Below are 14,835 nucleotides of genomic sequence, written 5' to 3'. Positions count from 1 at the left end.
TTATTTTCAGCTGTAGTCCCCCCCCCCCCCCCCCATCCTGTGTCTCCTCTCCTCTTTCTTCTGCCTAACCTACTTCTGCCCTGAGGCTGGCAAACATGTGCATCATCTGTCCCCTTTCTCACAGCTCCCCATGTGTGTATGTGCACACACCAAGCGGTGTGTCGCCTCATATCGTTTCAAACCAAATTCCTGCCACTTCTTTGTTCCAGCTCCCTCTGATTTCGAGCTGAACTGAATCAATGTCTTCGGAGCAGGGTCAGTTCAATCTTTTATCAGTTATTCTCAGTTGCTCCTCAAAAGAAGGCAGAGAGCTGGAGAGAGACGGACTTGATACCACACACGAGGAAAGCTGGATGAGAGGTCTTTTGTAAGACACTGCTCTCAACCATATTGCCTAGATCAATATGCCGCCATAGGAAGTGCCCTGAATGAATTGAGAGGCCAATAATGAGCTCAGCGAGTCTACAAGGTCTGTGAAATTAAACACATTGCTCACCTGCTGCAGTTATCGGTGGGCCTTGACTCTTAATAATCAATATTGGTGCCATAACGTCAATGGAAATCGCTAAGCTGGAACGTTGAGTCGAATATCCAGACTCCGGTTTATTGCTTCTGTCGGCCCCCAGGTCTCCAGTGCACTTGTGTTTCTTTTGATTCCTTTAAAAATGTTCGCAACAGCTTTAGCTGGAATATTGAAACGTCAATACCGTTTACAAATCTGCCAGGTGCTTTTGATATTCTCTCAAAGTTTGTGTGTCTTCCACCCGCTGAGTTTACAAGCTGTGCTGTCTAAAAGCCAATAAACATTAAAGAGGTTGGTAATAATTGGAAATAATTGGAAATTTTCCAACTTCATGATTCCCTTTTTGACAACCTCCTTAGCTGAATTAAAATATTTGGTGTTCTGCTGAGTAAAAATGCATCATCACTCTCTGTATGACAGAGCATTTTATATCCCTTTAAACCAAACTTCCATCAGTGATGAATGTCACAAGGCCCGTTTAGTCTCTGTGTTTTCATTGTGGTGACGCTATAGACCTTCTCCTCAGTCTTCCTTCTATCTCCAGTTTTATTCAGCAGCCCCTTTCACTCCAAATCCAAAAAGTCCTCTGTTGGACAGATGCACAGGTAGCTTATGGGTAAATGGAAGCTCAGGGAGGTTGGCTTCTTAAAATATAGGGCCGCCTCCTTAATAAGGTGCAAATATCAGGCCCGTGGCACGAGTGTAGCAAATTGCTTTTTGACAGTATATTTAAGATGGTAATAGATTGTCATTTACCACAGCCAGTTCGCTCTGTGTGCTTCAGCGTCCCTCCCTCTCTGCTCCATCTAACGTCCTTTACTTTCTGTCTGCTGTCCTTCTCGATTTTCCTGTCTGATTCTTCCACAATTCACCCCCCCCCCCCAGCCTCACATACACATATGTACAAAGCACAGTAATACCCATAAAAGCTGAAATGAGGTATTATATTCATGGATCTAGGACTTGCTCTCAGCTTAAGGCAAATGTTGTTTTATAGCTTCTGTACCACCAGACATGAACAAGCAGCAACGTGTGAATGCAAGGCAAGTTTATTTGTATAGCACATTTCAACAAGGTAATTCAAAGTGCTTCACATAAAACCATTAAAAGCATCAAAACATAAGGAAAAATAAAAGGAGATTTAAAAACAATTAAGAACATTCATTAAAACATTAATAAACAGTGCAATAAATAAAATGCAGTAGTAAAATGCAGAAATGCAGGAAATTGATTAATATATGAATTGAATGTGGTTCAATTAAAGGCAGCAGCAAACAGAAAAGTCTTCAATCTTGATTTGAATGAGCTGAGGGTCTCAGCAACCTGCAGCTTTCTGGGACTTTGTTCCAGATATGTGGAGCAGAAAAACTGAACGCTGCTTCTCCATGTTTAGTTCTGACTCTGGGAACAGATAGTAGACCGGTCCCAGACGACCTGAGGGGTCGGGATGGTTCATAAGGTAGCAGCAGATCAGAGATGTATTTTGGCCCTAAACCATTCAGTGCTTTGTAAACCAACAGCAGGATTTTAAAGTCAAGTCTTTGTTGGACAGGAAGCCAGTGCAAAGACCTGTACACAAATATATCAGACTAGATGTGTGTAGCTGTATGCACAACCATAAATATGTGTGTGTTCAGGCATTTAAATCAGGAACAATGTTTAATTGTTTAATGTAAAGTAGAGTTTGGCGACCATTTCTATTTTTCTATCTTTCGCCAACCGGTGATCTGATCACCAGGGGGACATCTTGCTCAACTTCTGATGGCGCCTTGGAATAATAGAACGTTTGAGCTTTTTGCAAGCAATACGGTGAAAGTCAAGTGAATAAACATTTATAAATAGGGGAGGGGGGGGGCATTTTATTTAAAACATTTAAACATGAGGTGTGACACCACTAAACATTAAGAAACATGTATTTAATAGCAGTGTGTCCTCTAGTCAAACAGCAGCTCTTTTGTAAAAGCCTGTGTATCGATACATGGTATGATAATATCACAGCACTGTGTTCCATTGAACATGAGGCCGTTATCTCATCTTTAACATCACATTCCAGTACAGCTTCATAATTACAGTACAGCTCTACCCGATGGTAAAGCTCGATGACACTCAAATTATTGTTTTTTCGTAACTTGTGTGCAATCCTCCAGCCTCTCATTCTTTCTCTCTGACACATCGAGCGATGCTCTTCATCTGTCATTTTCAGCCCAAAAGTCACTACATTCAGCTTCAATCCAAATGTTGTGGCGTTGAGCCTTTCAAAAAGACATTTTTCGCTGCGTTAAAAAAAACTGTTTCCCGCTTGAACCAGCAAGGCAAGCACCTGTATTAAATGGGCGGTCTAGAAGCAATCTAACAGCACCATAAATTACGTTTATATAACCACGATAACACAAAATCATAATTTTTAGAGTGATAATGTCATAAAATATGACATTTGAAACCTCGATCAAATTTGAAAACCTCAATCAAAAGCTCGGAATGTAAAAAGATGACATTCGATACGGCCCTATCCACAAAGGCAACTACTCTTATGGAGCACGGAGAATAGTTTTGGTAAGCAGGCATCAGAGCAGGGAGATCCATGGAAGAGTCATTTAAAGAGCCCGACCAATTGTTTTGGTTGGATAGTTTTATTTCACAACAGATATCGGTATTGGTGTATATGTTGTCCAACATGAAAGCTTTTATTTGTGTGGAATATCATGCAGAAAAAGATGCCGGAGGAAGTGTTGAACTCGTGTCATTACAGTTTCTCCAGTCCAGCCTGCTGTTATTGACTGACTGCAATCAGCAGTGTAGTGTGACACAATACCTGCAGCTGTCTGCAGTGCTAAGCCTGCGTCAGTCAACTCGGGGAACGAGTTATCAGTTTTAACCACAGGTGAGGTGGCTATTTCTTAACTCCAGCTGTATTTTTTCATAACTGTGAGCGAAAAATGACAGTTACCAGCATAAGCCACCATGTTCTGAACAGAAGTGTTAGGATGCGTGTGTGTGTGGCAGTTTAAAAAAAATAATTGCAAGAGCAATACCTGTGTTCCAAGACGCTCTGTGTACTCACTGCCATTTTCTAGGTTGCTTGGTAGCTGCTGAAATGCTTCTTGTCGTTGGCCGCTCAGCAACCAGAAATTGCCTGTAATTGCGCCTGCCATTGCCCCAACTAACATGCAGGACGGATGGGATGGCTGCCAGCATATATATACGGTTGCTAATGCTCCCTTTTTGTTGTTGGAATTTTCTAGTGGCATTCTCAAGTTGTAGCATAACTGATGCTGTGAATTGCAATCACAATGTAAGGCTCCTGTGTGCACAGACATGAGCCAAGTGGTCTTAGAATGTTTCGAGAAACAAGCCTGACTCATTGAGATGCAAACAACGTGACTATCGACCGGTGGAAGAGTAGCGGATACGTTCAACTGTTGACTCGGATGAGACGGACTCGGTTTCTAATTCATTTGGGGCAGTTTCACCAAATGTATTACTTTTTGATTTGTGAGCGAGATCCACGGTACATTTGTCCATGAGGCATTCCATTTGATAATTTGTATTAATATCTCATTTCGTAAGTTTAGAAGGGACTGAGATTATCTTTGTTACTCACCCCACTTGTTTTTGCAGTGATCCAGAATACTTACATTTTCAACACAAATATTGTCGCCTATTCAAAATATGGCTTTAGAAATCATTAGAAATGAGCAGATTTTAAGATCAGCTGTTTTCCTTTAATAAGCACTTATCTTTCCTCTTTTCCTGCAGTGCACTACAATCTGCAATCTTATTCAAAGGAATATCATTTATCCTGATGAAGTGACACTATAATGCGACCCAGTGTACAACAAATGACTGCTGCCGCTTGAGTCCTTTCTCCACCCTCTACTTGACGATGGCTATAGAAAAGGCCCGGAGGCTATATTGACGGCACATAGTTTTCTTTCTGAAATAGACACGATTCCTTTGTCATCCACACACTATTAGTTCCTTGCTCCCAACGCTGAGGCTCTGGCGGGTCTTCGTTTCTGACCAAGATGGTTTTCCCTCGTACTGATGGGGAGAAGATGAAGGAAGGAGAGAGGGACAGGGTGTGTATTCCGTCTTTGTCTTTGGGTGAAGGGAGAGAAGTTGGAAGACATTAAGCAAGCAGGCATCTGCAGAAGCACTGTGGAGCGAGTTCGCCCTTTATTCCGTTTTCTACTCTTTTTGCTCTCTCAAGCCTTACTTTCTTTTTCTCTTGCTTTCCAACCCTCTGTCAATCATACGTCCTGTCTCTTTATCACTTCCTCCCTCTCTCTCGCTCTCTTCTCTGGCCCTCTCTTTTCTCCCAGATAAGGCCAGTCGAGCTGCAGGCTGCTGGGCTGGTTAATTGGAACGGGAGAGTCTGGAGGCCTGGCCAGTGAGCCTTGTGCTTCCTACCAACACATCTTCAGGCACCGACGCAGCCACACGCATGCTGCCGGGTACACACACACACACACACACACACACTTGCGCACACAAACTTAATCGGCCACACGCCCCCCAGCAAACATTTTACATTTCACGCACGCAAAGCCACTTAGAGCGGTTGAACAGGTAAGTTGTTAGTATCTCACCCAAGGAAAGGGGAGGAAAACTGCACTTACAGATATCTAAACTTGTGCACTGTAAACATACTGTAGATGCCCAGAGCTGCTTTTGATGCATCGCCTGTGGCTCTAATTATTTCTTCTATATGTACACATGTAACACAAACTCCCAGGCACAAAGCACAGCCATCTTCACCCTCTATACTCCAGTGGCACACACTAATATTCATATGGAACCACTATCACCACCACACAACATTGATAACATGACAGAACTTAACCTGGGGCGCAAACAGCACCCCAGTTTATTCTAGTTTAGTATGCACTTAGGTTGGATTCGTTGGGATTCACCCCTTCAACCCTGGCTGCACCTGTAGTCCGCAAGCTCTTGAGCTTCTGCGGGTTTGGAAGTAGCTGGAACCTAAATTAGAGAGAGAGGGAGAGGCTTGATGGGAAATGAGAGGCATAATGAGGAGGATAGTGTCAAACAGGGAGGAAAAAGGAGGATGGAAGGACAAGCAAGAAGGTATTTAGAGCCTCGGTGAGCAGGCAGCCATACTCTAGTGTGACAGTATGTGTGCAAAAACTCAGTCAGTCTTTCCTTCCTCTGTCTCACAACATGATTTGTACATTGCACTGCAGTATGATGAAGCTGGCTGATAGCTCGCTGCTGAAATGGGGCTGTGTGGCGGTTGATGTGCGTGCGTGTGCGTGCATGTGTTGCTGCGCGACTGCCTCTCAAGTAGCGTCGCGGGCTAAGTGTCACTGATGTCCTTTTTCTGTTTTTTTTTCTTCATTTATGTCCCTAATGTGCTCTCGCTCTCGCTCTCCCCCCCCCCCCCCCCCCCCCCCGATCCTCTCTCCCTTTGTCGGACATTTTGTTGCTCCATGTGTCCATTTCCGTCATTTATGCGTCCTGTTGGTTTCTTTGGAGCGCTGTCTGTCAGTAGTGCATCCACAGAGGCAAGTCCACCGTGTCGTGTTCAACTGATCTGTCTAGACAGACTCCCATTCAGTCTCCCCTTAAAGACTTCATTGTTTCCAGCCAGTGGTTATTGATGGACCAGATAAAGGAGACATTTGAGTGACCTGTTACTTCAGAACTAAGTCTAAAGCAAGCTGCAGAGTATACAGTATGCGTGGCTATCTTTCACTCCATCTCTTAAATGCACTTCACAAACCCGTCCTTTATGACCGCCGTCTCGTTTCACGGTCACAGCAGTTCATCTGCTCCCCATGCTTTACCTTGCCAAGGTGTCGCAGCAAAAGGACTCATTATTAATCGCACAGCAAGGCTAAAGCCCTTGATCTCGTTCATTAGCATCTCCTCACCAGGGCTAAATGCAGTTAGAACTAATAGCCAGATGTAGTCACTAGCGGCTTGCAGCTGCCTACAGCTGATCAAAGGCTGGAATCTGATGCCGAATAAAGGCCTGCTCACCCCTGTGTTAGAGAGGACTGACTGGAATCCTACATGACTCGAGGATTGCGTGGTAGAGCTCTGCTTTCGCAACAGTGATTAGTTCATTTGACTTGCACTCAAGGTGTCTTCTTCATGTATCCTTTGTAAAACAGAACACACCTACATTTCAGAGTTTTTGTAATTCCTCCTCTTTGCAATCCATGAGTCATAAGTCTCTTCAACCTTGGGCTGCATTCCAGTGTCAGACATTTGGACTTTCTAGTGGGAAAGATGCACGACAACAGCCCTCAAGAACAAATGTCGCACATGGCCTCTCAACCAAGAAATCAACATCAGGTCGACAAGGTGGCATAGACAAACATACCTTTCATGAAAGATATGAAACTTTCTTCTGCACTTCTTGGCCTAACTACCTGTCAGAAATGACCCTGTACATTCAATTCATTATAACAGTAAAAATGCATTTAGATACCAGCGATTTGGCTAATTAGCGAGCTGATGTCAAACCACTCTTGAGTTTACCTGAGGACGTGAACTAGTGTAAAAATCTTGCTATCTATTGTATTCGCTTCCCAGTTTTGCTAATAATTACCGTTGAAACACGCACATGTTTTATTTAGTCCTTCATGGAAATGTTAAGCTTTCAAACCTGCCATTTCTTTTATCTCCTCTCCTCATCTTACTCCCTTCATCCTTGATATTCACAATGTCTTGGGACCAGCCTTCTCCTCCCATTTCACTCTCTTGTACTCTCTCTCCCACCACTTCTTGTTCTCCATCTTGACCAGGAATATTAAAAGTGGCCCAGCGTGCCTCTCTGGTTAATTAGAGCACAGCAGCGGCAGGAGCAGCCTCATGCTGACGGATGGTACACTGCTGAGCTTCCCAATGGCCAGGATTAATGCCTCCTGTCTGACTAGGATATGGTGTGTGTGTGGAAACTGTGTATTATGCATAGGTATATTTGTACAAAGGAAAACTAATTGCGTGTGTAAATATTTGTGTGAGCGACACCTCTATTATCCTTTGCCTAGATTATTGTACTGTTTAAATATTTCCTACGCTTCAGCTGTTTTTATTGCACTTGAAAAGTGTTTCAGTGTCATATTTACAATTCAAAATAACGTCTCCACTAAGGAGGAAGAACAACCAAACAGACACGCACAACATTGAACTCTATGTAGAGCTAGCGGGCAGTGAACGGATTTCAACTCGACACTACCTGAATGCATGCGAGCTGACTGTTTGTGGAAGTAGGAAGATGAAAGCCTGGCACATGATCACACAACAGGTGCAGTCTTGTCTGGGGAATCTGAAGGCCTTGTGCCAAGGCGGAGCTCTGCATGAGATGGATCAAACACTTCACACTTATGTCATACTTTGGTTATCTTCTGCACCTTGGAGATTTGATTGAATTCTGGCCTTTCCTCAGATTAGGATGTTTGTTTTTAATTTCTTTATTCTGACCGATACATTATAGACACCAGTGAGCAAATAAAAAAAAGAAATGGGACTGTTCGCTTCAGTGTGGTGATAGCCAAAGACTCTTAAAGAGTTTGAGCAGAGTTTCTGTCAAGATTGTGGCAACATTCCCGATGGTATGATGTGAGAAGAAATGGGCCGTTGGTGGCTCACATTTATCCTGAGGGTTGCAGAGCTTCACTAGGACAAGAAGTCGGGTCAGGGTGTTTGAGGCTGAGTGCAGATTGCTCCTTTAGTCAAGTCACACAGCCCTGCTGCAGCTTAGACAAGCACTGTGAGCGAAAGAGCTGTCGTTTCTTTCTTTTAAGATCATTCGTTGGCTTTTTGGCCTTTGTTAATTAATTGATAGTGCAGCTGAAGACAGGAGAGCGAGAGAGAGGACAACATGCAGCAAAGAACGGCAGGTCTGATTGAACCCGGGCCTCTGCGGTAAAGACTCAGCCTTCGTGCATGGGCGCCCGCTCCACCAGGTGCCCGAGCTGTCCCCTTCTCTTGAGGAAAGGATTGAGGCAGATTTATGTCCCTCTGGAAGTGTCTCTTGTTAAACAATGCTGCGACCAAATTATAATCCCATTGTGCGGGGAGGTCCAGGGAGGAGTTCTGGAGGTACTTTACCCATGAATGAAGCCTCTTTCCTGGGGTAACATGTACTTGGTGTTATGGAGGTATTATTACCTCTTTGTTACCTGTTTTCCGGACACATATTGGGGGGGAGATGCAGGAGGGTTTAGGGTGGTCCAGATGAACACCCACTGTTGCAGAAGGACAGTTGCATTTCTAAATGCAGACAGCTGCACATGCAACCACAATCAATCACAGCCCTGCACACACACTCATGCATGCACAACCCTGGGAGCTCTAGTTATCTCTTGCGGCTTGTTATGTTTCCTCAGTGTCCTTGGGATTTAATAGTAGCATCAGGCAAGCTGGCCAATACCCCCTAATAACTAACACAATGCATGGAGGATACACTCGCCACATAGTAAAACTTCATACACACAGCACGGTGAAAGGAGCAGGAAACACTGCGTCTGTCTGTAGCGCTAGAGAGTCCCCACAAGACAGAAATAACACCATGAATATTCAATTTAGCCAGGGAATATTCCAAATCTATTTACCCATAAGGGAAACAGATGTGGTTAAGAGAATGGTTGATTACGCTAGCGTAAGCTCTCAAATTGTTCACAAAATACAATGCTTTTGGTCCCAAAGTGTTCAGGGGGGTTTTCATGTTTTTGTTGATCTTCATAATGGCAATTAAAACAATGTCATGATCTGTGTGTGTGGGTGGGTGGTGGGTAATTTAGCTTGTGTATGAAAGAGCAGGCAGTTAGCTCATGATGCAGTATACTGCATGTCTGGGAAGTCGGTGCTTCAGTATAATTAGGTGTACGTATATTCCTGCATATGTAAATTTGCAGTACAATGTACCGATGTGGACTCTTACGTATGACTTAAGTTTCTTCTCACAACTAATGAATCTTGTGAATCATGCCTGGTAATTTACATTATCATACATATGTGTCTAGCATGTGTGCAAACGAGAGGACAACATGTGCAAACATGCAGATTGCCTTCAGTCACTGAGAGACCAAAATCAACCAGCCCCGGTTTAATCACTGCTAGAGGCATGTTGTCTGACAGCATCTCACATTTAACAACAGTCTGCCAGTAAGTCATGTGTAACATGACTTACACATGACTTACATGTCTAACAGTAAGTCATGTGTTCTTTGTTCCAAACATGTACACATACGATTATGTGAAGAATGCGACTCGTGAGGCATAGCACTTAGGATTCCAGACCTTTTGCTGTCAGAAACTCAAACTGCAAGTCAGGAAGCCATACTCTCAAAACGGACAGCAGATCACATCTCCAGCTGACATGTAGGGAGGTGGCTGGTATTAGAAGAGAGAAACTTATTCGATGAACTTCCGACCTGTTTTTGTACTCTGTTTTGTACCAGTTGGAATGCTGCTGCAAGCGTACCTTGTCATCATCAATGTAGAGATATCCACCAAAGTAAAACGCAAACTGTGGGATTACAAATACAGCCGTTTATCATCAAAGGCCTTTCATAGTTGGGACAAAATAAGTGGCATTGTTTTTGTTGGAACAGTCATAATGGCTGGGTTATGTGCCATATTAGGACACATCAGATTTACCTTTTTGTTATAACTGTGAAATGACTTAAAATGACTATGAGGCCGTCAACCAACTGCACACACACTGCACTGTGAGGTCCACCGCTAAAACGTTACTCATAACTTCAACATTTTTTACTTATCTTTATACATTATGACTGTAGAAAAAGGCGAAGGATTATACAGACATTGATGTAATCTTAGACCCTGTGAATCTTAGTCGTTTTTATTTAGTATTTTTGGTATGATGAAAGACCCGTTTTCCCTGTCAATGGCATTGCTTTTGTCTTGGTGGCCAATATTAACAAACCTGGAGAAAAATGGCTCAATTATTTGTTGTCTTCCTCCCTCTCTGTCTGTCCTCCATCTTTCTCCATCGATATTAAGCCTTGCCCGTCTGACATCATGATAAAGCAGCCTCTCGCTCTCGCTCTGTCGTTCTCCCTCCTTGTATGTTCACATCATCCCTGTTGTCACTTTGAAGCCAGGCAGTACAGCACAAGGGAGCATGAGCAGGGGTGAGCCTAGCTTTAATTGTAGACTGTTTGTGGTTTCAAGAAATAATGGCTGGGATTAGGCCCAGCCCCAGGGTCAAGACTGGCTGTTCAGACATCTATTGACTCTGCAGCACTCCACTCTGAATCGCATTTGATTCAATGATGTGTGTTTGCATATGCATGTTCATATTGTGTGTGCGCCACAGTGGAAGGCTGTGATTTATCAGCATACTCTATTGCTGATTGGCCAGAAAGTGTGTCTGGATGGCAGCCATCTTCACTGCATATGGGACCATTATGTTAAGGTTCAGTACATTACTAGACATATCTATCGGTATGACTTAGAGGGAGCAGAGGAAATAAGACATTCATATTTCTCACGCCCCTCAGGGAAGTATGGAGCCATGCAAAACTCAGAAAGCTTATTTATTGCTTTTTCTTTTTTTTTTTAAGTGACAGCTTTCAAATGAAAAGAGCGAAGGGATTTTTATTTAAAGTACATGCTGTCTAAAACTGCAGGCGAAAGCAAACTACCGGCGAAGAAGATGAAAGATAAGAGATTAAATAGCATGTCAAAACGAATAACTGCTCGAGCTGGCGTGGGTCACATTATTATATGATGTGTTTTTTTATTTGTGTCTAGTTGAGATGAAATGCACTGGAACATGTTTGTATGTAATTGACATTTGTTCCTTTTTTATGTGCGTTTCTTCCAGATCCTGACCTGCCGTCGTAATGATGGGACCCATTCCGGCATAGAGCTTCGTAGTCCTCAAGTTACAAGAAAAGAATGGGTTTACGCTGAGACCATGACAGCATCGTATGCTCCAGCAGACACCAGCGGACTCTGATTCTGTCTACTCTCTGGCTCATTCTCTTCCCTTCCCTTAAAGAAAGATCACAATCTGATAACTCTTCCCCCAAGCTTTTGGCGGCAGCTAAAATTTCCTGGAAATTGTACTGAGATCTGGATTCGAAAGACGAAGATTCTATTTTGGGTCCAGGATAGACCAAGGGGCTTTTGAAGAAACTGCAGTGTCGAAATAATCATATCCTCCCCTCTTTTACTCTCCCACTATTCCTCATTCATTTCCTCCAAGTCCCAGAGGCACCAACGGATGGAGAGACGGAGGAGAGAGTCAGGATAAGGACACAAATTAGAGCTTCAGAGAGAACAGGAAAAAACTGCTGATTCGTCAGGAAAATTAGAGCAGGGTCTCTGTGAGGGTTACTTTACCCAGTGAGCTTGATATCCCAGTACAATAGATAATACTTGTTTACATTTGAAATCTGTTAGCCGGAGTGAAAGTAGGCCATTCCTCTCGGGTTCATTAAACCTATACGGCATCAAGTAGAGAAGGGAAAACTTGAGAGCATGACAAGGGGGTTAAGATTCCTGTGCTGGCCCCTGTGGCCTCTGGCCCTCTTCAGCCTGCTCACTACAGTGAAGATGCTGGAATTCGGTGGGGCGCCTGGCCAGTGGGCACGCTACGGACGCTGGGAGGCCGGATCAGTGGGCGAGCTGAGCTTCAGTCTCAAGACCAACATCAGCAAAGCGTTGGTACTCTACCTGGATGACGGGGGCAACTGTGACTTCTTGGAGCTTCTGATCGCTGGTGGGCGCCTCCAGCTGCGCTTTGCCATCCACTGTGCCGAGCCGGCCACGTTGCACATGGAGACGCGGGTGAATGATGACCGCTGGCACATGGTCTTGCTCACCCGCAACTTCCGTGAGACCCTCCTGATGGTGGATGGTGAGACAAAAGTGGCTGAGGTCAAGTCCAAGAGGAAGGAGATGGCAGTGGTCAGTGACCTGTTTGTGGGCGGGATCCCGCCTGATGTGCGCCTATCAGCTCTGACTTCTAGCACGGTGAAATACGAGCCACCTTTCCTGGGCTTGATCTCCAATCTGAAGGTGGGGGAGATGCCTCCCACTTTGTTAAATAGCCAAGGCATTGAGAGCGACCTGGAGTACCTGTGCACCAAACAGAACCCGTGCTTCAATGGAGGCTTTTGCTCTATTCAGTATGGAGAAGTTCACTGTGACTGCACCCACACCCGCTTCAAGGGGAAGTACTGCAAGGAAGGTAAGGAACCGTCACACTGTACCTGCTCTACCCTGGTTTCATTGCATTGTTCCTGTGCAGTACTCTTGGCATGGTAAAGCTAGAATACATCTGCTGTAGGGAGAGTTATCTGATATATCACGATGTGTTTGAGATTGGGCACTCATCTTTGGGCTTTTGTGGTCACTTTGTTCATATTCAGTCTCTAAGGGGTTAGTGGTATGAGAGGTTCTGCATTGTAATGTGAGTCATACAGTTCTGTGTGTACATTATACACAAATAGTCCCTTCTAAGTCTCTTGCAGTGAAGTAACCAGGGTCTTGTTTCTTTGCTGAGAGACGGTAATATCTCTGTGCTCTAGAAGGGTTTAATTGTTGAGGTGTAGACCCAGTGAGGGCTAAGAGGAAGGAGGTGCTCTCTGAAAAGGAAGGCATATTGCTATTTTCAGTCTTCTATTATCAGAATTAAAAAAAAAACATGTCATTGCTGGAAAGATTAAAAAAAAGAGACTTTCGTCGGGATTATGTGACTCATACAAGAGGTTTAGACATGGTACAGGTGCTACTTTGAATGTGCTTGGTATTTTTTCGAAAACAATTCTTAACATCAAAGGTGCTGAATATCTACACAGCATATTTCAAATGCTAAATCACACACTAGGTCTGTTTTTCAACTGGCTTTCTTCTCTCTTCTCTTCCTTTCTTCCTAACCCTATTGTCCCGGGTGTACACCCTGCTCTTCCCTTCCTGTGCTCCTGTGCTGTCAGCTCATGTCAAACTGTGCTCTGTTTTGCACTTCTTGCGCTCTCCTTCACTGACTCGTTCTATTTCCATATCTACGGTTCCCCCCCCCCTCTGCTTTATGTTCATTCATTCGTCCCGCAGCCTTTCCTTCACTCACCTCATCCCTTCTCTTCTCAAGGCTATCTGGGCTCTCCATCTCTCCTCACCTCCCTCCCCCGCTCTCTCTCCAGAGTTCACTCCCCTACTCCACTTATCTCTCTTTCACCTTTACCCGCTGTCAGCACTTTCTCCTCCCGCCGCTCCTCCCCTTGCACTTATCTCCCTCCTCTTTTTCAAACTGTCATCTCCACACCTCGCTTCTGAATGCTCTCATTCTCTATGCAGCCATCTGACATTGCTTGCTCTGTCTTGATCATTTGTATCGGGGGTGGGGTTGATCCAACATTATCTTCCATTTTTTGCCCTTATACAGTATGAACTACTCATATTGTTTTGCATAATCCACAATAAGCAGTAGACTCTCTAGCTCCTACTTCCTGTGTGATGAAATTACTTGTAATTACTGGATCTTCAAAAGGTAGTTGGCAGTTATGTGCCAACTGTTTAAAGTACACTCAAATTCATTGGATGAACTCAATTAAATTGTGGGCAGGTTTTCCACTGAGTAAATATAGTTAAAACCTAACTTAAACTAAAAACATCCATGCAATATAATTAAATTGAGTTAGTCCGACTCAATTTTATCAAATACAACCTAAATAAAAAAAATACCATAAATGAAATGAAATTGATTTGTTAGTCCAACTCAATATCATACAATTCATTGGAAATTAATTAATCAGGTAAAAAACCTTTTTATTTGACCCCCAATTAAGACGCATGAGACAAAACCTAGTTCAAGTGTTTTTTATTGAAAATGCTTAAATACATTAAATATGGTACAAATCTAACCATCCGTGATACTAGAGCCTGCATTTCATTTTTTAAATATAATTTGTTTTTTTTACAAAACCACTGATCAGAAAAGGATAGCAACAAAAATTCCAAAATGATCTATACAGTGCATCTTTCATCGTTTTTAAATATTAAAACAGTAGTCTTGTAACAGCTCCATAACTGGTGAAAAATAAATACCAAGCTATCCCAAATCCCTTGGCGCCACAAACAAAGACGCCATGAGGGTGGAGGCTATGCACTGCTCTCCAAACAGGGAATATCATTGCACTGCAGTGTAGTCATTCACCATAAACTATCATTTCCAAAAAGCACAAAACTTCCTGCAATCGATATGTGCAACCACTATTGCAAGTGCTAAATTCCCACTACTTTGGTTTGTCAAGAGCAATACAGGTGTTTTCTTTCCTACCAGTACAGATGGTAGTACAAAAGGACTC

General features: G+C 43.5%; 1 protein-coding gene across 1 annotated transcript in view; it reads left to right on the top strand.

Moving 5' to 3' along the window:
* The first annotated feature begins 12,049 nt into the window (after positions 1-12,049).
* The window catches only part of nrxn2b (neurexin 2b), a 569,330-nt gene continuing 566,544 nt past the window's right edge, over positions 12,050-14,835 (top strand). The window contains exon 1 of the mRNA XM_079295191.1: positions 12,050-12,737. Coding sequence (XP_079151317.1) covers positions 12,083-12,737 — 655 coding nt within the window. The 5' untranslated portion in view covers positions 12,050-12,082. The remainder of the gene's footprint in view (positions 12,738-14,835) is intronic.

This window comes from Melanostigma gelatinosum (assembly GCF_949748355.1).
Source record: "Melanostigma gelatinosum genome assembly, chromosome: 23".
Lineage (NCBI taxonomy): Eukaryota > Metazoa > Chordata > Actinopteri > Perciformes > Zoarcidae > Melanostigma > Melanostigma gelatinosum.
Note: the sequence above shows the minus strand (reverse complement) of the source record. Positions and strands in the feature narration are given on the sequence as shown.